We start from the raw sequence: 27,466 nt of genomic DNA, 5'->3' as shown, positions 1-27,466 counted from the left end.
TGGATCCAATTTGACACTTTCAACACAATTGCTTTGGCCGAGTGCCAAGTTTTACGTTTTACCTAATTACATGGAACTAGAACCCACATGACTATCACCACGAAATTGCTTCTGAAGTATTAAGTTGATAACCAACCTTCACCCTACACCGTGTTTCTAAGCTACAATAGGCAATCTCTTTAAAACCAACCGGTTAGCATAGTCCTGTCCGTGAAGAGAAAACTAAATTAGAACAGCGCTAAAAGTAGTTCAAAGTATCCACTTCCCATCATCTCGTTCGCAGGATGTCGTATTGAATAGAACCAGTTACCAGCCGGTGCAAATGCAGTGTATGAGTTAAGTTTTCTACCGAGTATTGTTAGTACATCTACCTATATTCAATGTTGCGTATAAGCCACACATAAACTGCTCAGGGAGTTGCAAGGGTTGGTTGTTTGGTGGTTTAAAATAGGGGGAAAAGTACTACCAGACCGATCGATATGACCTACCTGTTGCTTGCTGTGGTCTGCCGTTTGCATGCTTCATTCCGACGTGATTTAATTTTTGCATAGAGATTGCTTCGCTCAGTCCCACTGTTCTTGTTCCGGTTCCTGCCGTTCCGGCTAAAGGGAATAGTAAGGTCGGCGGAGGAGGAGGTGGTGGAACTGGTGGCGGTGGAGGAGGTGCTACTGTTTGGACTGGATCCACCAGCGTTGAGCCAACGAGTCCGCTCATTCCGGACAGCAACGAATCGTTATCACCATCTCCACCTCGGAGGCTCAACTTGTCCAAATCTAATTGAGAGTAAAATTGACGTTCTTGCAACTGACTGACACGAAGCAAGGTTCGCAGTTCTCGTGCTTCATCCTCGGCGCGCTCGGCACGGGTTAGCATTTCCGCAAGATCCTGCTTTAATCTATCAACCTCCAGCTGTAGTGTTACGATTTGTTCATTGGTGTTGCGCGAAAGCTCCTGCTCCATTAGTGATTTCTAGGGTGTTTGGTGTCATTAGAAAATAGACATTGACGATGGTAGTTTATTAGAAGCTAAAACTAAACAGTCAGTGCAATTACCAAACCGCATAACATTCAAATCAAACCGTGGCCATGCTTTTTTTTGTACAAAATTGTTATTTACTCACTTCCGCAAAGCGAATCAAAGCTACTGTTTTTGAATTAGTTCGGTTATACGATTTGTTATCAACTGCTAGCCAGCCATACAATTTGAAAAAAAAAGGAAAAACCAAAAGTCTAACAATACTCACATATTCTATAAACTGTGCCTCAAACGTTTTTCGCTTGAGTTCCATTTCGGATCGAATTTTCTGGATCTCCTCATTGGGGCCGGTTTTCGAGTCTACCGAGTCCCGGTTTTGACGCGCCAGGTTGTCACGTTCTCGTCGCACCTGGATGTAGGAATTCTCCAATCTGGGAATGGTGAAATCTAATTAGTAAACTTTCATCACCGTATAATACTATTTATATTATTTCGATTTAATTGGTATTCAAAATGAAGCCTAGTAGCATACAAAAAATAGTTCTCTTCTTCGATCTTGTTTGAATGATTGTGGCTAGTCTAGTTTCACCCTTCTGAGTTCATAGCTAATCTTATCTACAGGGTGAATCAACTAACATATCATTCAATAAGTCGTGTGACTAACAAAGAAAAACAGATTTTTGCCAAAAATCGATTTTACTCATCAATTTAATCTCCTTCAAGAGCAGTACAAACATTTCGACGCTTCTTAAACTTCTCAATGCCATGCTTGTAAAAGGATTTGTCTTTTGTCTCATATTCATCTTTTGAGTTGAATTTCTTACCGGCGATCGAATAGCCCGTAGTCACTAAGCACAAAACCTGGACTATACGGTGGATGAGGTCGAGGTCGAGTAACTAGACCGATCAAACTAGTCGCAAATGAAAGGACTCCCCGTCACCCTGAACGCTACTGAATGGTTTTGAGATTGGATGTTTACTTTTTGAGTTATATGGAGTTTTATGTCAATATGTTTTTTGACAATATCTTTCACAAATGACCGTGAAAACAGAATATGTTTTTGGACTTAGAATCCGCACGGTAATAGCTATCCAACAAACCATAGATTGTTGAAATCCGTCCATTTTCAACAGAGATATCGATATTTTTGTGTAAGTGACTTTTCGACTTATTCCAGCAGTAGGAGTTTTGAGTGCTGTATGACAAAGCAATGCTTGGAAGCAACGTGAAACACGATTTCCAATACTTTTTTATGCAATTTTTTTTAGTATCTGAAAGACTATGCACATCACCGTTTTTCATGACGTTCCGATTTTAGCACGGTTTGTTTTTGGCAACATAAACGTTCGAAAATGACATATGTATTAGAAAGACAATACGTTTGAAAAATTAACCAACAATTAATCGAATCATCCAACAGTGTTTCAGTGAAAGGGGTATGAAGTGAGATCATCATCATCATCATTATGTGCCAGGTTATATACACATAAAAAAGCAAGAAAATCTTCTAAGTGACTTGACTGCTGACCTTTCAGTACTATTCATTACATATGCGAGCAACTTCATATCTGTTAAATATAATAAACTTTATACCTCTCAAACGTGGAAACGGAAATGCAGTAATTCTACAACAGATTGAGGTGAAATGTAATCCCAAATAATGCGCGTAAAATTTTAACCACTGGAGTTGAACGAATCGTCGCTCAAAGCATAACAAGTAAAACCGACACATAGAAACCAGGAATATTTTCAGCGTTTAGGCGCAGTGGGCTTACCACACGTTTTGTTGACTTGTAAAAGAGACTCTTATTGATTTGTTATAGATTTTTGAATATTTCACACATCGAATACATCCTAATTCAAACTTTATTGTTTATTGATTACTATTACACTAGAACTTTATAATTGGCTACACACCATCCTATGCGACTATAAAAAACTGGTATTGAAGAATCCAACCAACTTTTTTGCGATCGCTGCGTTGCCCGAGTGACGAGCTTTGAACTAAGCGATGGTGATAATTTTCAGATTTTGCTTGATGTTTCGAACAAAATTCAGGGTTTTTTTTTCTTATGAATCGAATACTAACATACAAAAACGTGTGAAAATTTGGTAAAAATCGATCATTAATGATTCAGTAACTTTCCGTGGTATGCTTGATTGATATTTATGGAGAAATCGTAACATGAAATACCAAATTCGAAGAAATGAGGTTGGGTACTGTTTTCATATCTGGAATATTCTTTGTTTTTTGGGTTGAATTTTGAGATTAATTGATAAATTATGATCAAAAGTTTTATGACTAGACTATTTACTCATGTTTTATCATCTAAATCAAATCTGTATGTGAACTGAAAATTTCAAATTTCATTCGAGATTTTCAAGTGTATAGGACAATTTTAAATCATATGTTTGATGACAACATATTTGTAAGGTTTAGCCATCTGCATTTTTTCAAACTCAAGTAAATTGAAAAATTCGTCAAAAATCTTTCTAAATACATGGGATATGTCAAAACAATCACCATAACGTTATCTCGTGGTGACCACGCTGATTGGATTGTTCAATAACGAATTCAATCGTGGTCGTAGTTAGGGATGTCCGAAATTTATAATTACTCGATTATTTAAAAATCGAGTTTAATTTTGAAACCAATCGATTGAAATTTATTCGATTATCTGGATTATTGATCGATTACTCGATTATTCATTCGATTATTACTATGCAATTTTTTATTATTATTCGATTACCTCAATAATCGAATATTAGTTTCAAGCTAATCGATTAAATATTACTCGATTATCATGGTTATTAATCGATTACTCGATTAATCAATCGATATTACGACATCCCTAGTCGTAGTTCGCTTCCCGATGAGTTCAAAGAAGGTCGTCCAAAATCAGTTGTTTTGCCAGAAAACATCGATGTTGTAAAAAATCTGATAATGGAAGACCGCCTGTGGCAGCCTTGGGCATAAATGTGAAAAACTTTTATGTTATTTTGCATGAGCATTTAGTCGTGAACAAAATTTGTACACATTGAATCCCACATAATTTGACAAACGCTCAAAAAATTACTCATGTCGATTGGTGCAAAGAAATGCTGAAAAAATTCAATCGTGGTGCTTCAATTTTGGTGTATAACATCTACACAGGTGACGAAACATAGATTTACTCATGTGAGTACAGTCCTCTTGAAGAAGCTGCTGCATCGTTCGAAAATCATGTTTTGGGGGTACCTCAAAAAGAGTGGAAAAGGGTATTGATCATCAAGGGGAATATTTTGAAGAACAATAAAACTATTTCCGATCAAATATAATACACACTTAGAAAATTTCGCAGAATTCGGTAATTTTTTACCGAATTTTCAACAGCTGAACGTTCTGTAATCAGTTCGGTAATCAAATTGATTACCGATCGTTCGGTAATTGCTGAACTGTCAAAAAACTACCGTAAACTGTAAACCAAATGGATCTAACTGATTGTTCGGTAATTGGTTGTTTGTTTGTTTTCCTTTGGTTAAATTTTTTTTATTTTCGGATTTTAAAAAACAACACATGTTCACAAAAATGAATGAAGAAAATTGAATTTTTAATTTAATTCCAACCTGTTGTGGCTATGGTTTTATTCCACCTTCCAAAACACTGCACAATCCGTCGAGTCCACTAGAATTGTGTAGGCCGCAAGTGGACAAATGATAGAAAATTATTTTATGCCTATAAGTAAACAAAAAGCTTTTAGTGGTTCTAATGTTTCAAAAACTTTAGCACCTGTACCTCAATCCATTCGATGAACTCTTCAAGATTTTTTTTCGTTTTATTAATAAAAAGACACTTACTGAACATTTTAATAACTGTTTGCAGTTAGTTTTCACGACAATCAGTATTTACAGAAGTTCGGTTACTGGAAGATTATTTTACCATACGGACGGTAGGATTTTACCGTACTCGGCGACTATTCAGATTAACCGTATGAATTGTATATCTATTTACAGAGTTCGTTAATGAAAACTTGCGTAAAACTGATCGTCCGGTAAAAATTTGCATAATTTTTGTAAAATGACGCTCATGTACCGAAATATCGGTAATTTTTATTGATTACCGAAAGTTTTCGTCAAAAAATTACCGAACAACGGAATGGAATCTTAGTGTGCACTGTTTTCATTTTTAGGCTAAATACAAAAGAAACAACCCTCGTATTCGGATAGCATTACCACTATAGTCTTTTAAATAAATTATTCCATAAAACAACTTTTATGTACTAGCATTCTGTTAGACAACGAAAACAATTGTACCAAAAAAATAATGATGGCACCAGGTTATAGAATGTTACATTTTAAAAAGTTCTAAATAAACTATAATACTTGACTTGTATTCATTTCATTCAGTAACCTGTCTATATTGAATTTTCAGTTTTTCTATAATGAATTGCTACAATCTAAAGTAATACCAATTGTATGATATTACACAACAAAGCATTATTACTTTAGCAACATCAATGCATTGAGCTCAACAGAGTTGGACATTACTGTCATTATAAACGACAGTTACTTAGAACTACTCATTGTTATTTCAACACAAAAACCAATGTTGCATAAATTCGTGTCATTATTTGATATGTAATTTTTTTTTCATAATATAATGCCACCGAACCCACAGAGCATTTCTCACACCATCACCATACGAAACAGCAGCGCGCAAACAATACAAAAAATGCTGAAAAGTTTATGTAAACTTTATCTAATTTCGATTTGTTTGGCAAAAGTTTTATAATGTTGAGTTGCATTTTCAGCTTCTTTGTGAAATTTTGCAACGAACACTCTTTTTCAGTTCTAAAATCATCTCCGTGGAACGCAACATACATTTCTAAAACCAAGAATGGCTCGGCAAAGCAAAATTTCAAAATTCTAAAAATACTTAGGAGTGATAAATTGAATGCAAAAACTTAAGTGTTTTTGGATTCTCAAAATTCGGTCCAATTTTTTAATAATTGATCAAAAACGCGACGCGCGCATTCCACTACTTTTCACGTTAAGGAACGGTTTAATGTTTTGACTAGCATTCTCCGTACGCGATGTTCAATTTAGTAGGAAAAATACAGCACCTTTATTATAGAAATGTTCACATCTCTACTCGGCCATCTTGCTGAATGATTCTTGACATTTGATCATTTGTGAAATAGTATCCTTTTTTTGGGGATTACTGTTGTGTTTTTTCAAATTGTATGGGATTCGTTAGAGTGATCCATATTGGTATGTAGTATATTCGCTTGTACCCAAACGATTAGAAGTCATGTTGCTTCATTGCAAAATTGTAAAGCGTTTAAGTTTTACTAACTTAGCCGTAAATGCTAGGCTAGTCCCGAGAAGTAACGTACATAATTTATTTAAAAATTTCGAAAACTTCAACTGCAGAAACGTGATTGGCAACTAAATCTAGATGTATCACTCGAACGCAGTTCTACGTCAATTTCGTGGTTATGTCTCTGACATTAACTACTATTAGTTTCTTTACACAGAATAAATATCTATAATATTGAGTCGTACAACCTTTGATAAAATTGGAATTTTAGATTTTTCTTATCAAACGTTTTCGAATCATTTTCATCTAAGACTGACAATCGCCCAACAATCACTTGCATATCCAAGACACTTACCGTTTGCTTGTATCAATCGATTCCAGGATGTTGACCGACATCAGTCGCGCGATTTTGCTGAGTTCAGTGTTCTCCGCACGCAACTTTTCGTTTGTTTCTTCAGCTTGTTGCTTCTGCAAGTGATACATAAACAAAGCAGAGGATGTAGCATAACAGCTCTATCTCATCTCTCTCGAATAAACAAAAAACTTACACTCTCTTGTAGCTCGGATATCTTTTCGTTCGCTTCGTACAGTTGCAGCTCCACATTGTTAAGATAAGACTTCAGCTTTTCCATTTCGTTCAGCAGACTGTCCATTTCGCTTTCCTTCGAGCTTTTACCTTCCACCGGGGACATTGGTTTCGAGGATTTCGCTCCGGCATTATCTGAATTTTCCTCGTCACTGCTGCTTGCACTCCCCGCAGAAGCAGGGACAATTTCAATTAGCTTTTTCTTTAATTTTCGGTTTTTATCGATGAATTCGGATCGTTCCTTTTTGAGACCGATTACGTCGATTTGAAGAGTGCCGATACTTTTTTTCAGCAGCTGATTTGTGTTTTCGAGAGCTTCGTTGCGTCTAACCACTAGAATTCAAAAATATGTATTAGAACATTTCATCCTACCTACAGTTATGGAAACATCGAAGTTAACATTCAATCAAACAGCAACAAATAGATGAACAACAGTTAATTACACCATTGAAAACTGCGTTGCTGATTGACTACGTTTATGTAATTTAAAAACCGCTAACGACTCCAGTAAGCATTTATACATGTGCACATCATACTCACTTTCTTCGCACTTGTTGATCAGCCGATTGTGATTCTCACGCAGCTGCAGATAGTCGTTGGAACTAACTTCAACCGCCGCAGGGTAGCCGCTGCCGCTACGGGGAATATACAGAGAACTGTGCATACTCATGGCCGTAGCAGATCGGGAGGACGAAGTCGAATTGGACGGAGAAAAGGTATAACCCTCCACCAGTCCGCCCGGGTGGCCACCCTGCTGCTGGTCTTCGTGGGTCGATGAAGCCGACGATGGCGACGGGGAATGCGAGTTGGTTCCCGACGACTGACCCTGGCTGATTGTGTTGGCAATGTAGAGATGGAGTGAACTCTTGCGCTTCGGAATCGGTATGCTGCTGCGCCGGGACGGCGATGTGGACGCTGAAGACTGTGAAATGTCCATAGTGTGCGGATCGGCCGGATTAGGGACAGGTCGCAGACATTTGCTGGTCGCTGGACGCGCAATAAATTAGCGAGGGTCTGTGCGGAATCGGATGTTTGCTTTAATTTTCACCTGCAAAGACGTCCAACGGTGACGGACAGGAGAAATAACAAAGTTGAATTAGTCCGTTAGAAGAGAGGGGCAAACAAAAAGTTTTCACATAAATCACCACTAATCTGATTGTTTGTCACCATTGTGCTAAATAGTGACATTGTGATTGTTCAAGATTAATCCAACGGTTTACTTTTTACGTTTTTTGCGCTCCGTTGACTCTCAATTTATGGAACATTGTTTTAAACAACATTTCAAAGTTATGTTTAACTAATCCGATTAAGTAGAATGACTACACATAAATCTCGAGCAAAACATGTTGTAAATGGTGAATGCTTTAATGTTCAGATTCAAGAGATGCGCCAACGACCTGATCCTCAATTCTTTGAACCAGGAACGAGCATAAAAATATACTAGAAATAGTGAATATGACTTTTTTATTTCCTTCACGTTTCGTTTTCGACTAGTCAGTGCGTAGCAGTTTGTGAGAATGATGTTCATTCAGAGATTACTCGACTTTTAAGTTGAAAATAAATTCATTTTCTTTTCTAATATGTTCAAATCATATCTCTTAGATTCAATGTATTAAAATGTAAGTATCCAAGCGTTCTGATGCACTCTACTATACATGGTAATTCACAAGTTTAAATTTTACATAAAAACTCAATTTTTCATCTTTGAAATGTAAGGTTATAATTTTGAGCCTGAATACACCTCTAATTCACTCCAAAATGCATTCAGAAGAATATAGGAATCTGGCCCTTCACTCATCAGTCAGACAGAAGGTATAAAAATGTCTGTCAGACGGAAGGTTAAAGCAAATGCTAAGCAGATCTCTGACCAGGTGTTTTTGGTCGGCAAGTCTTGCTTTGATGTACCGGAAGAAGAAGGAGGACAATTTTGCCAAGAAGTACATGGTGGGGCGGACGATCTATGGGTGCGGCAAATTTAACAGACCGAACATAACTACCGGCACCATCAACGGACCAATAGATGTTGAAGCATGTGTGGTCTAGTCGAAGCTGGCATTCTGTCGTGGTTGGATTTGGCATCGTCCCATTACGCGAAACAGTTGATGGAGTGGTACGAAGCCAACGATGTAATTTTTGTACCCAAGATCCGCCAAACTCGCCAGAACTTCACACAATAGGAACAAATCTTTATGAGAGACAACCTCCGGAGAAAGGAAGATCTTCCGAAACGACAAGGGTTTGAAGAAAACGTAGATCGAAGTGTTCAAGACGGCGCAAATGTTACAGGATTTGATGTATAGAGTGCAGTCAAGGTGCGGGCATTGAGAGCTGTGAGAGGAGTTTCAATAAATTAAGTTTCCAGAAGTTTTTTGTCTGTTGCATTTTTTTCGAGAACCGTCTTTATCTATGTACACTTTTTTAAAGTGAAAAAGCAAATGCACAAGAAATTGATTAAATCTCAAACACTAAAAACGCAGTTACACATCCATTAGTCTAAACTAAATTGGACTACCGATCTCAGCCTTTGGAACCTCGGTAAGACATCAAGCACATGAAAAACGTACGATTTTTTTAACTGTTTATATATCTGCTATCAAAAGATTTAGTAGTAATTCGGCCTTCCGTCGGCATAAAACCTCGTTTCCCCATGTGCCTACAGTTTACAAAACTATATGATATAATTCACACATAATATCTAACATGAATTGGGAGATTCACATCGTTCAAATACAATAAAAATAATTATGGTGCGATATGACTGTCTTGAGGTGTACTAGATGTAACATAGAAGGAAGAAGAAATGTGAGTTCTGATTTTAACGGTAACTTTTCGACCTATTAAGTAAGATTTAAACCACTCTAGAATTTAAACCACTCCCTTAAAGTCCTGTATTTGTAAGCGTATATGTAAAGACTGTACTCTTGATTTTCTCGGAGATGGCTGAGCCTTTTGTGCAAACTTCGATTCAAATCACACATCTTACAATTTCACAGAACTTTATTGCACTTTATCTTGAATTTATTTTGAATCTCCGGTTTTGTAATTACAGGGCGATAGGTAAAAAATAAATCATCTTCACGAGTATGTTTATATAACTAGCGACGTAAAAACGAATAAAGTCCTTCAAACTAGCCATACAGTTCTTGAATAGTGTGAATTTTATTAGTTGACGGCCAAAAAATTTGGTATTCGATAAATCGGTCTTCATTTATTGGTTCCAAAAGTACCGAAAATAGAGGTCAAAAAGTATGAAAACAGTACTGTTTTCATTGTTGTTTTTATCCAAGATTCAATAAAAAGTATTTTGAACAATCCTTCAGTAATAATCATGAAAATAAGGATAATATGAATAATATGAGCAATATTAAAAACATCATTAGGTGAATTAAGACAGGTTATCTGGTTAAACAATTACAGGTTTTCTGGTTAAACAACAAATTGAAAACCTTTAATTAAATATAATTTTTGAAAGCAAATAATTTCATTTCTTCAAAAAAATTTAAAAATAATTATTTATTTTGATTTGCAACTTATGTTATATGAAATGAATTTAGTTTTTTTATTCAAAATTGTACTCTTTCCTAACGTTTTAGTGAACTTCTAATCGCATTTGCATCACAATTAAGAGTGTTTTAAAGTACCATTCCCGTAGTCTAGATCAGTACCGTGATATTTCATTTCATTCAATTGTAACCGAATGTTGATGTCCATGTCTCCATTCATTCGAACTTGCTCACTGCCGACGGCTGAGACGGTGATGATTAAGTGAGTCTCATTTGAGTATGACAACAAAAGTCAATTGAATGAGAGAAGGAATGAAATTTTACCGTACTAGTCCAGGTCATAAATGAAGTTCTAATTTAAAGTGTTACTAAAAATTAAATCAGCGTGAACATTGATAAATTTGGAATTTGATTAAATATGACTTCTGGTTCTTGAATTACCATGTTCCTATCGACTTCTTGCTGTATCCCTATCAATGTATCTCATTTCTCATTGAAAATGTAGTATGGAAAACAAGCTCAAAAATTTTTCTCTGAAATCTATCCCGAAACGTCTATAAGTTTTTAACTGAAATTGACTTATGCACGACGCCCAAATTATTTTCAGTATCGCCAAAATCAGAGCTAATAAAAGTAATTTGCATTGACTCATAATGGACGAAAATGACGAAAAATAAATGTCCCTCTCAGATCCGCTTGCAAAATTTGGAGAATGAGGATCATGCCCAGTCAACGAGAAGAGTGGAATAGTATTTTCAAAATTGTGTTCTTCCTTTCATTTACCGTTTCAGTCATTTTTGGGTTACTGTAAAAATCGTATACTGTGCAATGTCGATATTCAAACGGAACTTCGAGAATCGATATTTTTGGTTTTCAAAGAGGTTCTGGGGTGTAATTGCTCTATAAGTTTTTCATATTTTAGACAATTTTGATAGTCAAACTTCAATGATTTTCGTTATATCAAAGAATGGATGAGAATTGGAATTGGACTGTTTCTCCCTGGAGATGTTATTTTGGTCTCACCTTGTCGTATAGGAACGAGTGACGTCGGAATTGATACTCTCTTCTGTGGCAGTGAGAGACGAAAATGTGTTGGCTTTCTTCGTTTATTTTCGATGCAATCATTTACGAATTAAACAGTTAAAAAAAAGAATATGAGGCAGTTGGATTGGATTCTGTGACATTTCCAAGCTCTGGTCTAAATGTTATTTTTGAATTTTAAGCTCTGGTCGAAATGTGATTTTTTTTGCTTTGGTGCTCCTATACATGCCTTATAAGCTACACAGAGAAAATAAAAACTAAAAAAAAGTGTACATGAATAGGAACATGAAATAGTCATCAGTTGAATCGAAAACTTGATTGAAAACCATCATCGGTATAAAACTATATTAAAATTCATTATTTTTCAATGAATAAGACTGTATTTTTAGTTTACGCTTAGTTTTATTTAGTGCATATTGATGTTTCAAATATTCACATACAAAACGATGAAAATTTACAGAACATTTTTTTCTGTATAGTTATCGTATGTCCGAGCATCAGCCAAGAAAAGTTCCTAGTGTCAGCAGAGTATGTTGAAACCGAGCGGTCAATTTCCACAGAAGTAGGGATTTAGGATTTTTCGCATTATTGGAATATTCAATAATCGAATTTAATTTTCAAATTCGTTGATTACTCGATTGATCGATCGATATTACAACATCTATACACAAAAGGAATGAGATTTCATCTCCATTGGGCTTTTTCTTGTTTCTGAATAAAATAATAAGAATCGTAACGCCAAGAGTAGCTTTGTTTGAAGTATACAATTAATGACACTTAAAAACTGTCTCAATATAATTTTGTCTCTAGTGGCCCGGATTGTCGCTAGTTCGAGCTCCGACTTGGAAGGATACTTTCTTTCAGTAGGATACGTTTAGAATCGACTGCGAAGTCTGCAGAAAAAGATGGTCAAATTTCACAAAAGAAAGGAAAAACCCAGGTTTTGGTTTCGTTCTAATGGATTTTATCCGAAAACCCATTTGAAGCAAATCATGCATATTACATAATTAGGAATTTATGTTGCATTGTCCAATAGTGTCTCTTCCAACATGGCTTATGAGCAACCAAGTTGCCAGCATCGTTACCAACGTATCTGAATAAGTGGAAACTTCTTCAGATTACTTGAATGGAACCACTTAGAAATACTTCGCGCCACGTTTGTACCGCAACTAACCATACTTCGTTTTAGGAGTTCTTCAAGCAGTTTTCACACACAAACGGATATTGACGTATGGAGCTCGATGAAACGAATGAATTGAATGTTGGAATTGGTGTTGAAGTAAAATTCGTCTATCCACACCCCGCGACCAAAATGGCACTGAAGAATGTGGTGACGTATCCATTCATGGACTTTGTTGTGGAGTGGGTGGTTTCGATGGGAGATTTTCAACACTTGACCGTGTTATAGCAATGATTGGTGATGGATACTAGCCACAAGAGCTTTCAACTAGTTTGGTGTTGTTCAAGTGAAGGCAAATTGAAACATGACGATTTCTGAGGATGGTTTTTTGCAAATCAAAGCCTCAGATGCTCTTTATGTTGAATAAGTATTGATTGCAAATATGTTTTATTAAACCAGAAAATTATTATTCATCTGTAATAATTAATACAATATCTCACATTCGCAAATGTCAATGCCAATGGTTCTCAAATTCTTTGCAACAGACTCTTTCCTCCTCAGCGGTGAATTCCCGATAAAATAGCAACTATTCGACCAACCGAATGTTGAACAGCCTCCAATGCGAAAACAAAGCAGTTCCGTAGATATGAAAAATACCGAAACAAAACAAAACAACAAAAAAACTGGGCTACGGCCAACGGAAAACCCTAAGCATGGAAGTACACATAAAAAAACCGTAACACCCCGAGCAAGGGAGGCTGAGGCCAAGGGTCCACACTGACACACGTCGTCGTCGTCGCATAAATCAGATAGAAATTTAAGTGCGAGCATTGGGACCTTTTCTACCTTTGTTGTTATTGCTTTTAGTCACGAAATTATAGACTGTAGAGTCGGGAACAACTTTCTTTCCTTTCCGTCAGCGCATTGTTTGCAGATTTTCCCTTCCTTTGGAATCGTGAAGCCCTGGCCTATAGGTTAGGCAACGATCGATCGGTCGGTTCACTTGTTCCGAACGAAAATTTCTCCCGCTGGATCGGATCGTGTTGGCCACAAATAACAGGTTAGGCTGGTTTCTTTTTGCAGTGTGACCTCTATTTATTGCACCAGACCTGGGATGCACTTGCACTCTTTTCTTCATTCTTGTATATGCTTTTCTTTTCAAGAGACCGGCGGTGGTCATGATTTGCGCATAGCTTTTTATCCTGCAACTCGGTTGATTTTATGACTATACAGAGTTCAATATGTGGTATAGCACGAGTTATGTCTGATCCATAATTAATCATAAGGAAATTTTTTATCTTTTATAGATGCAGTAGAATACGAATTTTACAAATGACTATTACGCATAAATTACGTACGGAACATGAAATTCAGTAAATCATGGGGCAAAATACATTCGGTCGGCAGAAAATTCTTTTCATTCATTTATAATTATTACCGCACAGTAAATTAATCCAAAACAAACATAATATCAACTTGTAAATAGATACTTGGAATTTTGCACTATATTGAATGGTAGACTATATCCACTCTTCGATATTTGAATTGGCATGGGAATATCTTTATAAATAATTTAGAAATATTTTCACTGTGTTACTGAGTAACAATCTGAAACTCTGCAATTGGTTATCACGAAACCAATTGTAGAATTCTAGATGTTTAATATTACTTTCTCAAAGGAACATTTCCCTGCGAAAAACATTGTTTGAGTGATGGTGGTGTAATGATGCCTTTCTCATATTACTTATATTTTCAAGAACATCACTAGAAGATTCTTTAAAGAATTTTTTTTAAACTTAAAATAAAATCAAAAACTTTCTTTAAGTATAAACTAATACAACCTTTTCAATGTATAAACAGTTATGTGAATTTTATATAGAATCATATATGACAACCCTACCAAATTGTACAAAGCACGCTGTGTGCTAGGCGGTGGTGTTTTTTCTTCCGTACTAGCAAGCAGTACCGTAAAATTTCATTTAATTTCATTCAATTGACTATACACAGCCGATCAGTTGACTGTGCTATACTTCATACTCAATACATACACCGTTCACTAACACACTGAATGGACAATACTCAGTTATTCATCCGTTGCACCGTCAATTGAAACTCAGTTGAACCGACGAAGCTTCTCCCTTGAAATAACAAACATCTCTTTCAATTGACTGAGAGACTGCCTTCCAAATAAGTTCCTAGTGAATATTCAGTTGGGTCAAGATAATAAGTGAATGGTAAACACGGTCAAACACAGAGTGTACTTAAATGTATTGCTTTATACTCCAGTCTTCATTTCTAATACTTTGGAATACGTCTCAATGCATACCAAAAAATCGAAAATTATACTGGCGATAACTGTAAATTCAAATAGAAACCGACACCTTATGTTTATTGTACCGGTCGGAATAATTTTCTGTCATCGAGCTGATGTTCATGTCTATTCATTCGAACTTGTTCACTGTCGGCGGCTGAGACAGAAAAACAGATGGATTTCATTGGCAGTGCCTCAGTTGAGAAATGCAAAAAAACATTCCGATGAATTATTCATGCAATAAATGTTAGAACCAACTTGTGAGCCGTCATACACCAATCGACTCAGTTTGTTGAGATCAAAAATTCACTATCGAAATACAGGGTGCGCCATCAAGAAAGGATTTATTTAAATGTGTAATAACTCCACATTTTTTCAGCAGATTTTGGAAAATGAACAAGAATTCTCTAGGGTATACAATGCCATTTATTTACACTTCACACAGAATACCATATCGATCAAATGACCGCCTCCATTGGAAGCACAAAAAAGTAGCTTTTTTTTAGCTTTTTACATTGTATTTGACAACGAAATGCCTTTAACATTTTTTCCTGATTGTCTCCCAGATTTTTCACGATAAGCAGTGTATGAATATGAAAATATACCCTCAGTTTTCGCGGAAATGGTTGTACCAACTTTCACAAACTTGGATTAAAATGTTTCATGCCTACTAAAAAATTGTATACGAATAATACTTCCGATTCCGGAGTAACAGCATGAAACGTGCAATTATTATAAAATGTGTAGCTTTGTGCACTCGTTTTTCTTAAAGACCACTTGGACGATTGATTGCCACACTAATAGATGCAAATGATGGCCTTACAGTCCCATGGTTTGCTATAGGATTTTATGTGAATCCGATTTCCGGTTCCGGAGTAACGACGTAAAAGATGCAAACAATATAAAAAAGTGCCCTAGGAATTTTCAGAAATCGCTTCACCCATTTTATATAATCTAAGGTTCGAATGAAAGATTTTACAATCATTTAGAATGCTATAAGATTTCATCAAGATATGATTTTCAATTTCAAGAGTATGTTTCTATACATGACGCTAAAAAACGAGCAAAATTCTTTTGACTTGTCATACATTTCATGAATTATGCTGGACTAATATTAGTTGATGACCCTAGTTAAAGTCGGGCTAAAATAAACGATATAGTAATAATAATTGGTGGCCACAAACTACAACTTCGAGTATACCGGCTCTCAGATAATGGTTCCGAAAGTACCGGAAATAGAAATCGAAAATCAACCAAAAAGGAACTGATATCTTCTTCCTACAAATGCATCGATCGATTTTCACAAACTTAGGCTCCAATGTTGAATTTTATCCGGATCTGACTTGCAGTTCCGGACGCGTGTTTAAATTTTCAAAGCTTCATTTGGAGAGATGATGCAAAAAGCGGCTTTGCAAATCTCTAAATTTGGCTCAAAACTGTTTTGTTCTGTAGAACATGTTAGTTGCCGGCCAAACGAACCGACTTCGGCTATACCAGTTCCCGGTTCCAAAAGTACCGGAAATAATGGTCACAAACATTAACAAAACGAAATTTCACTTTCTCAGAGATGGTTGGACCGATTTTGTCACCGATTTTGACACAAATTAAAGCTCTTGTGGTCCTATAGCTCCCGGCGCTGGAATCAAAGGGTGGAGTAATTTGTTTCAAACCGTTATTTAGAGTGACGATGTTAAACCCCTATTTTTAATGCAGAACACATTTTTGTTTTCTATATAGGGGTGCAAATTAGAAACTCAAGAAAAATGTAGAAATGTGGTCAGGTTTTGAACAATTACAGCTCAGTCAATTTTGTATCAATTATTAATATTATGTCACCATTTGATTGGAATTATTTCTACGTATTGATTTGAATCTTCATAGCCATGTATTTTTAATTGTATATCATTGAAATGTTGATTAATAGCTAGCAGTGTCCTATTTTGTCTGCAAAAAACCTCCGGCATACGGGTTTCCCTGCCATAGTCGACGGTTTTGAAGGAGTAAGCGATATATCAAAGCATCGCTCTAATTGGTCAATCGATGCAAAAGCGAAGCTATTGGAAGCACGCGAAGCTATAAATATAAGCAAAATTATAGCCACGCAGCTAAAAAAAATGTTACAATCAGATAAAGATAGCTTTTTCAGTACCTCCCACGACAATTTTTAAGCATTAACGAAGACATACATTAGAAAACATATCTCGGTGCAATGATTCGTTCAATTCTTGCGGTTTAAATTAACGGCGCCTGTTTTTGGCACTGAATTTCGTTCATATCAAACATTTAAAAAAAATTTAAATTTGAGTTATCTGTGGTTATCTCTTACTACTGAAAATTTAATCATAAATAGCTGACCATATTTCTGATGATATGGAGAAAACAATATGTTGCTGCGTTAAATACAACAAGAGATATTCGCGATTAAGTTCTACCCATTTTTATGCAGGGTAAATTTTGAAAAGGTGCCCTATAGTAAAATAAGTCGTATTCAGTTTGATAAAAGCACATTCATGGAAGATTTTTCGTTAAAGCGCTTAGTAATTCAGTTACATCAAGTAGTGTTCTTCTGTCTATTAGTTCTAGGGTGACATTTAAGCACATTGTAGCAAATTGGTGAATAGTTGTAACGTTGTAGCGTGATAGTACTTTTCCACCACTCGTTCAGTATAAAGAAATATGGTTAGCCGCGGTCCACTCGAATCAACCACGTAAACGGGGACATACTTCGATGCTAATTTGCTGCGTAGGATGATGGCTCTTACAGTGCATTCTACCCAATGCAGTCATGTTCTGAGAAATGATTTTCCTCTAACGAGCAGACCCAGTCATAACATTTGATATCTGGTCAGTGGAAATATAGCTAATACGGTTGATAAATCTTATCAACTTCCTATGTGCCGCACCCCCACACACATGACCAAATCCAGCATACCGTTAAAGAACACAATCGATGTTACTAAAGTCCAGTGAACTTACGTGTCTTTAGTTGCACTGACGCGAATGTCTAATTAACCAGCCAGCACCGCAAAGAATATCCGTTCAGCAGCACAAACACGGTACACAACTTTCAAACCTCACCGGGATGACTCACGCTCGTAGCTTTGATCAACGTTGTTTTTGTTCTGTTTGCACTTCTTTCCTTCACGATTCTTCACATCTGCTGCCACATCTAAAGTCCAACAAAGCCAACTGCACACACAGCAATCAATCCCAATTCCACCGGCACTACTACATCAGAAATGCACATGCGCGGGCACCTCAGCCTACACTGAACTCACGAACATCGAAACCACAAACACCACACAACCAACGCAAAAGTAGCTTACCGAGCAGCGACGCAAAGACAGCCGTCCGACTGGACGCTAAAGTGGCAACTGACTGGATGTCTGGCGTAAAAAGTGAAATAGGCACAGGCTTAGACACTATGCCTGAAGTAAGCGCAGAACACCCAACACATTGGTGTCCTCCTTGCTGCTGCTGCTCTGGTGGTTCAGCCTGTTTGCTGGTGGTATCGTAGAACCACTCGCTGTGAGAGTGCATGTAGTCTGTAATCTGCAATTGGCATCGGGCAGGTTCGAGATGTTTGTTGTGCTAGAAGGAATGTTTACAGTACATGCAGGGTCTAATTCATTGGGCCTGGCGAGAATCGAAGTTCGAATATTGCCGGCCGGGTACGATAGAACTATTTATAGGTTGCTGTGTCATTTTAATCCCAAACTCAAAATAATAACCGAAACTAGGTAGTGGAGAATAATAAAAAGGTATTGAAGAAATTTATTAGAATTTTCTATTGTAAGTTAAAAGAGCAATTTCTGGGACCTCCATCCAAATTTCATAAAAATTACTTGATTACTTCAAAAGAAAAAAAAAACCTCATTTTTGAGACGACAATGACAATGGGTTCTAGATTTCTTACCATTAAATTGACAAGGAGCAGTATTATTCAAGGTTTGATCAATTGAAACGATTATAAATTAAATTATGATAGTTGATGATAGTTGTTACCCAGGGTACCCACCATGGAGGATTCATTGGACCAAATGTCAACTAATTTTTAAGTTCAATTTTTATATATAAATTACAAAAGAAACTTTTCACAAAAAATCACAATGAATGTAAGGGGGTATACTAATATTCCAAAGTGAAGAAATTTTAAACACCTATCAGTTACAGTTATATAAAAATGTCAAGTGTAAAATGGCCCAAGGCTGCCGACTCTCCCCTACAGATTTCTTTCGGATTTTTTTATATCATTTATTTTATCCCGGCTTTAACCATTTTGGTTTTCGGATTTTTCACTTATATTAGAATATGTTTTATGAGAATGTTAATAAAAATATTTTCTTGTATCATTAAATTATCATAGTATGATATGTTATTTTTATCAATTTTCCAAAGATATTTCTTACACTTGTTTACCTTTTTCGAGAAGAAATCATTGTAAAACATAACTTCTGAGCCGAATTTCGGTTGGCTAAGTGCCATATATTCAACCGATCATACCCAAACTATCAGGGAATCAACTCAAAGATATTCACCCTCATTCTTGTTGACGTCCGTATCGACCATACGACGAACGGATACTTTCGAATAAATGCGAATAAACCATTCTTGTTTTCAATCGAATGAATTCGAACGCGACTCGTTTGCCTCAAAATCTTTAAATATCTGTAAACTTTGTCAAATAAATGCTGAGCCATGATGAAATCACTCCAATTCTTGTGATTAACCTTATACGAAACGCTAGAATGTATGCCATTTTATTTGAAACTAAATATAGGGTAATTTTGGCCACTTCATATATTTTGGCCCACCTAACAAACTTTATCGATTTCATTGGATTTTATCGATGATAAGTAACTCATGTTGCATCAATTTGAAGCTAATTACATTAAATTACCTATTGCGGAAGAGGTTTTCGAAGATATACAACTTTTGGTGGATATTTTTACAAAGTGGGCAAAAATAAAATCAATCCTAAAGTGCGCCAAAATACCTCTGTTACCCTATACGATATGTGTATTTGACCTTTATTCGTATGAACGAAAAGTTCCATTTTCGTTTATAGACGATTAGACGAAATGTCGTGGTTTGGATTAGTCAGCTTAATGTTGCGAATCAATCGTTCGAATACATTGAAATCAGTTTAACCGATTTCCAACAAATTTCTTTTTCGAATGTAAAGTGCAGTGATAGTAAATTGCTTGTTTTTTTCTGGCGAGCCTTAGAATATATGTGTGGCTTCAAGTTTTTACGCATCAAATTTTACCATATCTTTATGGGAAACACACTTTGGGTCAACACGCTTTATTTTATATTAAATGCATGATTTTACCAATGTAATAAACATGTAGACTATCGAAAATATGACAAAATTGCAAGAAAAAAACAACATATTTTTCGCAGATACTGCTAATCAGACCTCTATTTTCAATGCATTTTATACTTTGTATCAAATTTCAAATTTTTTTTGCCGACTTCGATAATTGATCTTGAGTACGATATTTATTTAGTAAGTATGTAGCATTCGTCACTAGAAAAACTGCCTACGATACCGATCCTTCTTTTGCACAGGAATCGCGTTCGTACGCATTCGAATGAAATCCTAGAATGGCTAGTTTTAAACAAGCACAATGATACACAATAAGCGAAAAAAACACCAAATAACAAATGAGATCAAATATTTTTCATTACAATTTAGGTCTGTACCAGAACTGATGGATGAAAGTTGAATTGGCATTGTTATTATGCATGTACGATGTTTGAAAGTGTGATTGATACGAACGTAAACGATAATAAAAATTTGACATACTTTCGAACGTATCACATACAGCCGTAAACAAGAATGAGGGTGATTATTTTACCTCTTCCATGTTCGTTTTATTCAATTTACCATACCCAAATTAATGAATCTTCCTCTGAACACTACTCATAAGGTATTGTACAATGTTTGAACCACCATTTTTTGCGCTCGGGGATTGAAGTCCTTTGGCACGAAGTTTTCTTCATTGGGCTTGAGATCAGAGCTTAAATTTGTCACGCATTGTTAATGAAAGAAACCATTCCAATGACCTCATTTTCAATATTTTTCAGTCTCATTTCAATATTTTCTGTCTCATTTTCTCATTGAAAAAATGAGAGAGTATAATTACCAACGTCACTCTTTCCTCTACGACAAGACGAAACCAAACTTACGTCTGAAGGGAGCATCAGCAGAATTTCAATTCTCATCATTTCATCGATGTATTGAAAATCTGTGACGCTTGGCTATAAAGTAAGATTAAAATATGACAAATCGAAGTAATTACATACCAGAACCTCTTTGGAAACTAAAACAACTACAAATTCGAGCACCAAAAAAAGAACACAATTTTGAAACTACAAAAAAAAAAACAAAAAAAAAGAACACAATTTTGAAACTACTGTTTCGCTTATGTCATTTACTGGATATGGATTTCGTTGTTATAGTTTGCAAGCGAAGCTGAGAGTGACATTAATTTCTCGTCATTTTCGTCTATTTTGAGTCAATGAAATTGACTTTTATTAGCTCTGCTCGAGATTAATTCCACCCGAGAAAACCGTAGGACCATTGTGTAACCTTAGAAGTGAAAGTGGACGCTTTTGAAGACATCTACTGATCGTACCGATTGTCACAAATAGAGTGTTCCGCTGTCCACAAGAGCAAATTGATTGCCAAATCATGTATTTTTTGGCTAACTTTGACATCTTCTGCTTTCTAATGCCTTTTGGGACATCAAATTTTAGATGGGCAGTGAAAAACATGAGCTGGTGGAAGTCTACTTTCACGTACGTCTCGTCATCCACAATCTGGTGGTAGAGCTTCCTTGCACGTGATTATCCCACCGTATTCTTCCGTTCATTGCGATTCGGTGCATTTGCACGGTCGGCTGTCTTTCTCGTTTTTTCAAGTCTTGCTCGAAAGTTTTACTCAAATGAAGTGTTTTTCGCCACATTTATTGCGGAACTGTTTGGATTCATCTTGAAAGCTTGATCTATCCCTCTTAAAATCTTCATTTTAATTCTCATGAATAACAATCTCTGGTGGAACAACCTGTCGGAAAATTGTACTACATCGTAGAATTTACTTTTATTCATTACGATTAAACTGTTTGTAGAAAGTTCGAAACGTGTAGTGAGGTAAAGTCTCTTATTTTGGCGAGAACGCCTTCTGTATGTAGCATTTACTAACGAAATTTAAGCTTACTACGTTGTATTCGTATATCCCAATATCTAATAATACAAATGACATTTTCAGTGGATTTGCTTAAATTAAGTTCTTTTTGTAGGACTATAAAATCAACGCATACTTTTTCGCGACTAACACCCTGTCTGTAAAAGTTGAAACCAGTTCTATTTGTCCGCATGACACATATATCCAGAGCTTTGCTGGTGAAGGCAATCCGCAACACACATCAGTGCAACATATGACAGACGTACGCAGCACACCAGCCTCTGACCTGTTCCCGTGTGATGTCTAAGCCCCACAGTGACTGAAAGAATAACCTATCCTCTATAAGATTACCGATTTCTGCGAGATGAAACCGTCGGGTCCTCTCGCGCCGTCTGTTTGGACAAAAGATTTGAAATGCTCATAAACCGTTTCCTTTCCGCCTATCCATCTTTCGCAGGTAGCACCGAAACTGCCCAGGGGTAAAGTACTTTCGAAGTGAAAGGTTTCCAGTTTTTTACTTGGAACCACGTTCGTCACAAATCATCTGACTAAACAAATGCGACGAATGGATGGTTGCTCAAGTGAAGTTTTGTTTTGCTCGTAGGACAGACAGCGATTGATAACGGCCGGCTGTTATCCGTTTCGAAAACAATTGCATTGCTCAGATCGACGGATGAATCAGAACTCTGTAGGTAAACATTATTGTTTCGCAAACAGTTGGCATCTGAGTTCCTAGTCGACCGTTGCGATAGGTTTCTTTGGAAAGATTGAACTGCTTCTAAATTCAAATTTTCCAGAATGATATTTTAATTTCGTTCAGTAGAATTGCTATTCTGTTTAAGCTCTACTACAGGGTCCGGCACTCGAAGTGTAACCAATTAAAAAGGCCATAAATTCAGTTTGGAAAATTACTTTTACTTAATTCAAAGTACAAAATGTGTAAAAATAATACAAAATTCAGAATCAATTCACTTTTGCTCGATATGACCACCTTTTGCCTTGACTTGATGACTTGAGAGAGCGAAGGAGTTGCTTCGTTTGGCCGAATGTGACTTGCAGGTATTTTGGCCCACTCGCGGACAATAAGTTTTTTCAGCGCCTCGAGACTGGTGTATCTTTTAGCTCGGACTTTGCTCTCCAAAATGGCCCAAAGAGAATAATCCATTGGATTCGCATCTGGTGAATTCGAGAGCCATTGTGTGGACGTGATGAAGTTCGGAACGTTGTTTTTCAGCCATTCTTGGTTCACTCGAGCTTTGTGAGACGGTGCCGAGTCCTGCTGAAACGTCCATGGTCTGCCACCGAAATGTTTGTCTGCCTACGGCTTCAAAGCAACCTCCAGAATACTTTCCCGATAATATGTCGCATTTACCTTGACGCCGGGCTCGATGAAAACGATTGGAGAGCGCCCATCTGCGGTTACAGCGGCCCAAACCATTATCTGTTGCGGGTGCTGCCTCCTGGTGGTCAATCGATGACTCAAATTCTCGTATGAACGGTCGGTCAAGTAAACCCTATCGTTTTGAGAGTTTACGAATTGCTCGATTGGAAAAAATTTTCTCGTCAGAAAATACAATGTTCGGAAATTGACCGCTTTCGGCCAAACGAAGCAACTCCTTCGCTCTCTCAAGTCATCAAGTCAAGGCAAAAGGTGGACATATCGAGCAAAAGTGAATTGATTCTGAATTTTGTATTATTTTTACACATTTTGTACTTTGAATTAAGTAAAAGTAATTTTCCAAACTGAATTTATTGCCTTTTTAATTGGTTACACTTCGAGTGTCGGACCCTGTACTACATAAAACTGGTTTGAAATTTTAGTTTTCTAGTAGATAGCCTCATTAGTGTACTGTGTGCAACACAGTTGTGGTCATAAATCTCATCCAAATTAGCAAAAAAAAAAACGCATGGTACTGTTGAGAGTCGAATTCAATTCGCATGCATAACAGGTAAGACGTTCTACCTACCGCGTTTTTCAGTCCCCTTCTTCGTTACTACGTTATGCACAAACACATTGGAAGCGACTTTACGACTGAAAGTTAAATACAGGCTTCAGTTTTCGAAGGCTGCCTATTATCCTTAATGCGTAGATACGAAATTAAACTGAATGTCAAACGTCAAATGTAGTACCGAATTGATTTTCATGCAAAATACGAATTCAAATTTATTTTCTTGCAATTGTTGAAAGAACAGAACATTTCCGAAAGATATGGTAATGGGTTCAGTTGGGATGCTGTATATAAACAAACATTGAAACAATTTGCATTGTTTCTGCCTAGCGATGCGTTTGACAGGCTACAAATAGAGCTGCTGAATGAATAAAGCCCGATTGCCGCGAAACAATTGATCTGCAGATTTAGTTCAAAGCACATACATTGGTGAACCACATTACAAACCACATGCATTATTCAACAAGCACATGCTTGGACCCTTTCTTTTCCCCTTCGTGCATTGGATTCCTTTGCATTACTCAAGTTATGTTGGCATACGACGATGATGCCGTTATGCACTGTAATTCTGTTGGCGTACTCAACAATCAGATGTCCCTGTGCGTCCTGATGGGTGTTGTCTTCGCTACCCTGTGTGTTTATGACGACCAGAGATGCCAGATATTTTTATAGGAAATCTGGATTACTTTGAATAAAAAAACTGTATTTTTCTATATTCAGTAATAAAACAATTACATTTCTACAATAACATGATGATGATTCCAATAGATTATGTTTAAAGAATGGTAGATTCAATGAGCATTCATACTTCATATCTTCGTAAGTCATTGCCGCGCGCACAGGAATATTCTACGACGAAATTTAATAGTTTATTTTATCAACAACAAGGTCAGGTCATACTATTCTCATACCGTTTTCGTTTATTGATCAGAGCAGCCCGAAAGCTGACCTAGAGTCGCCCAAACAACGTTTGATATGTTTGTTTTAGCAACCTGAGGTCGCTGTAGATCGGACTCCAATCGGGTCGCACAACGCATCCAGCCGCGTTTGTTTATTTTTTCTTTTTTTCATGAGTTGTTGTTTAGGGCGCGTACCACGTGTTCGTTTTACTCGGAGTCAGAGTAGCCCGCGTCTAGGTTCAAAAACGAAAACGGTATCAGTCTGACAATAAACACATTTTAAACTTAATTTTGATATCAGCGAAATAAGATGCCGAAACGGGATTCATCAAAGTAGCCATTTTGCTTCAGAGCAAAACTGATGTCGTTTTCGCTTGAGAAAACTGAAACTGACCCAGGGTAGTTTCATCAAACAAACACTTTTCACGAAACTGTGTTGTGTTCGTACGTAGCAACGGAGGTTTGAGCAAACCTGATATAAAAGCCAGGTTCAAAACTGACTCGATTTTCAGTTCAACAACGTTGAAACTAGGTTCGAAACTGGCTTCAAACAAACGGTTTGACAACAGTTAGAGTGGAAACTGGGTTACGTTTGGAATCAAGCGAAAACGACATAAGCGATGTGAATAAGTGCTTGTGCTCTTATGTAGAATCAGTTACAACAAGAAACCATTTGAGCCATTACTTTCGTTGTAGCCGGAATCTGATTTTCTTCAGGAATTCAAACTGTTTTCCCTACTGGAAATGACATGAAAGTGCATCGATTCTACCGTGTAAATGCTTTACAGTATTTTTTTACATTCCCGAATTTATCAGTTCAACTGCCAACATAATGTTGAAATCAATAAATTCATTTTAATTAATTGCCTAAAATCTCGGCATTTAATTCGATTTAATTAATTGCTTGAAATCTAGCATGCATGAACACCTATAATTTCTGTAATTTTTTGCCAAAAACGACGAAAACCTCGATAATGTAGTCTTCCCGAAACCGAAAGTTTCGGTAAATGTAAATTATCTGTCAAATGAAAAATACCGAGAATTTCAGTTGTTTCAATGTTTTCTGTATAAAATCTGTACGCTGTGTTAAATCTGTATGTGCATGTGAAAATCTGTGTAACACAGATAAATCTGTATAAATGGAAACCCGAAAAAAATAAAGTATTCATTTTACGGCAGATACAATTGATTTACAATCAGATCTGCTGGATCCAATACAGTTTATTGTATTTTGAAATAAAATTTTTGTTTTCAACGATACAATACACTGTTTTAAGGATTTACAATTGAATGTACTTTATATGTGGTATTAAGAACAATACGCATACTGTACACATTACACAAATTATGAGGAAATTGAGGAGCTCTAATTGTTACGATACCTGACAGCATATACATTCTATTGTAAAAAGTTAGTTCACAATTCATTGAATAGTACAGAACATTATATTGATATGTATTTCTATAGTCACTGCCAAGTTTTGGGTGGTTTTGTAACAATGAATCGTATAGTTTTTCTACAATATTGTTTATTCGGGATCTCTGATGAAAACTAACGTTATACATCTGTAATTCATATCTAAAATTATCTTTAGGAGCCTTCTGAAAGCTCCCAAAAATCTATGTTTTATAGCTGAGATGTATCAGCACAATATTTTGATTCAGAGCGCCACTCATTTAGATGGGAAACTCAGAGCAAAATATTACACGAACAGAATCGAGCCTATACCAGTTTCTGAAAAAGAGAAACTGTTCAATACAGTGCGATGGCGTGAGCGATTCCGATATTTACAACCCCACTGAGAAAGCGATTTGATATTGTTGGACGATGAGCGTTTTTATGTCATCCAAGACTAAACGAACTACTCGTTTTGTTTTTTTGGAACGGTTTGATATTGATTTTTGCGAACAAAAAAGAGTGAAAATTGTGTGTTTTCTTTATATCATATGAGAATGTGATGTTATTCTATGCGAAATAGAAGTATTGTAAAGTGTAGTGTATGTAGTGTTTATATAAAAAAAGGTGTTAGAAACTTCTCGTATCGAAAATGGCTCAACAATGGACCTCTGTCACATGGTGTGTGCGTGTGTGTGTGTGTGTGTGTTAGAGATGGTCGGGTATAGAAATTCTTATACCCGAACCCGACCCGTACCCGAGTGATCAGCAAAAAAAATTACCCGTACCCGACCCGTACCCGATTAAAAATTTAAAAAATTACCCGTACCCGACCCGTACCCGATCAATAATAAAAAAAAATTACCCGTACCCGACCCGTACCCGATAAAAAATAAAAAATTTTACCCGTACCCGACCCGTACCCGATTAAAAATTACCTGTACCCGTACCCGACCCGAATGAGTAGTAAAAAGTTTACCAAAATTCAGGATGGAAAAAATAAAGTGTTTTAGATAGCGAGCTAGATAGAGCGTATCAGGCTCTAGTTTGTCAGTAAAATACATTAAAATGCTTGTTTACATTTAAACATATAAACAAAGACAAATAATAAAGACATGTATGTGCTTACAAATCTATATATATAAAAATGGATGTAAGTTTGTATGTTTGTAACGCGATAACTTCGGAACTACT

General features: G+C 36.4%; 2 protein-coding genes across 5 annotated transcripts in view; one reads left to right on the top strand and one right to left on the bottom strand.

The window, feature by feature from the left end:
* LOC131438901 (shootin-1) overlaps positions 1–18,299 on the bottom strand; it is a 38,790-nt gene extending 20,491 nt beyond the window's left edge. For 2 of the 4 annotated variants that reach the window (XR_009231012.1, XR_009231011.1), the window contains exons 1-6: positions 17,813–18,230; positions 7,402–7,909; positions 6,824–7,194; positions 6,631–6,743; positions 1,244–1,406; positions 489–969 (exon numbers count right to left, since the gene is read on the bottom strand). Coding sequence is in view for 2 of the 4 variants with exons in the window: in XM_058609306.1 (XP_058465289.1) it covers positions 489–969; positions 1,244–1,406; positions 6,631–6,743; positions 6,824–7,194; positions 7,402–7,798 (1,525 nt within the window). In the remaining 2 variants the exon portion in view is untranslated. Of the gene's footprint in view, positions 1–488; positions 970–1,243; positions 1,407–6,630; positions 6,744–6,823; positions 7,195–7,401; positions 7,910–17,812 lie in introns of all 4 variants that reach the window. The other 2 variants (XM_058609306.1, XM_058609299.1) reach the window with 2 other exon arrangements.
* The window catches only part of LOC131438890 (protein Skeletor, isoforms B/C), a 167,831-nt gene that overhangs the window by 14,494 nt on the left and 125,871 nt on the right, over positions 1–27,466 (top strand). The gene's annotated exons all lie outside the window — the stretch shown is intronic.

The sequence above is a fragment of the Malaya genurostris genome, chromosome 1 (genome assembly GCF_030247185.1).
Source record: "Malaya genurostris strain Urasoe2022 chromosome 1, Malgen_1.1, whole genome shotgun sequence".
NCBI lineage: Eukaryota > Metazoa > Arthropoda > Insecta > Diptera > Culicidae > Malaya > Malaya genurostris.
Note: the sequence above shows the minus strand (reverse complement) of the source record. Positions and strands in the feature narration are given on the sequence as shown.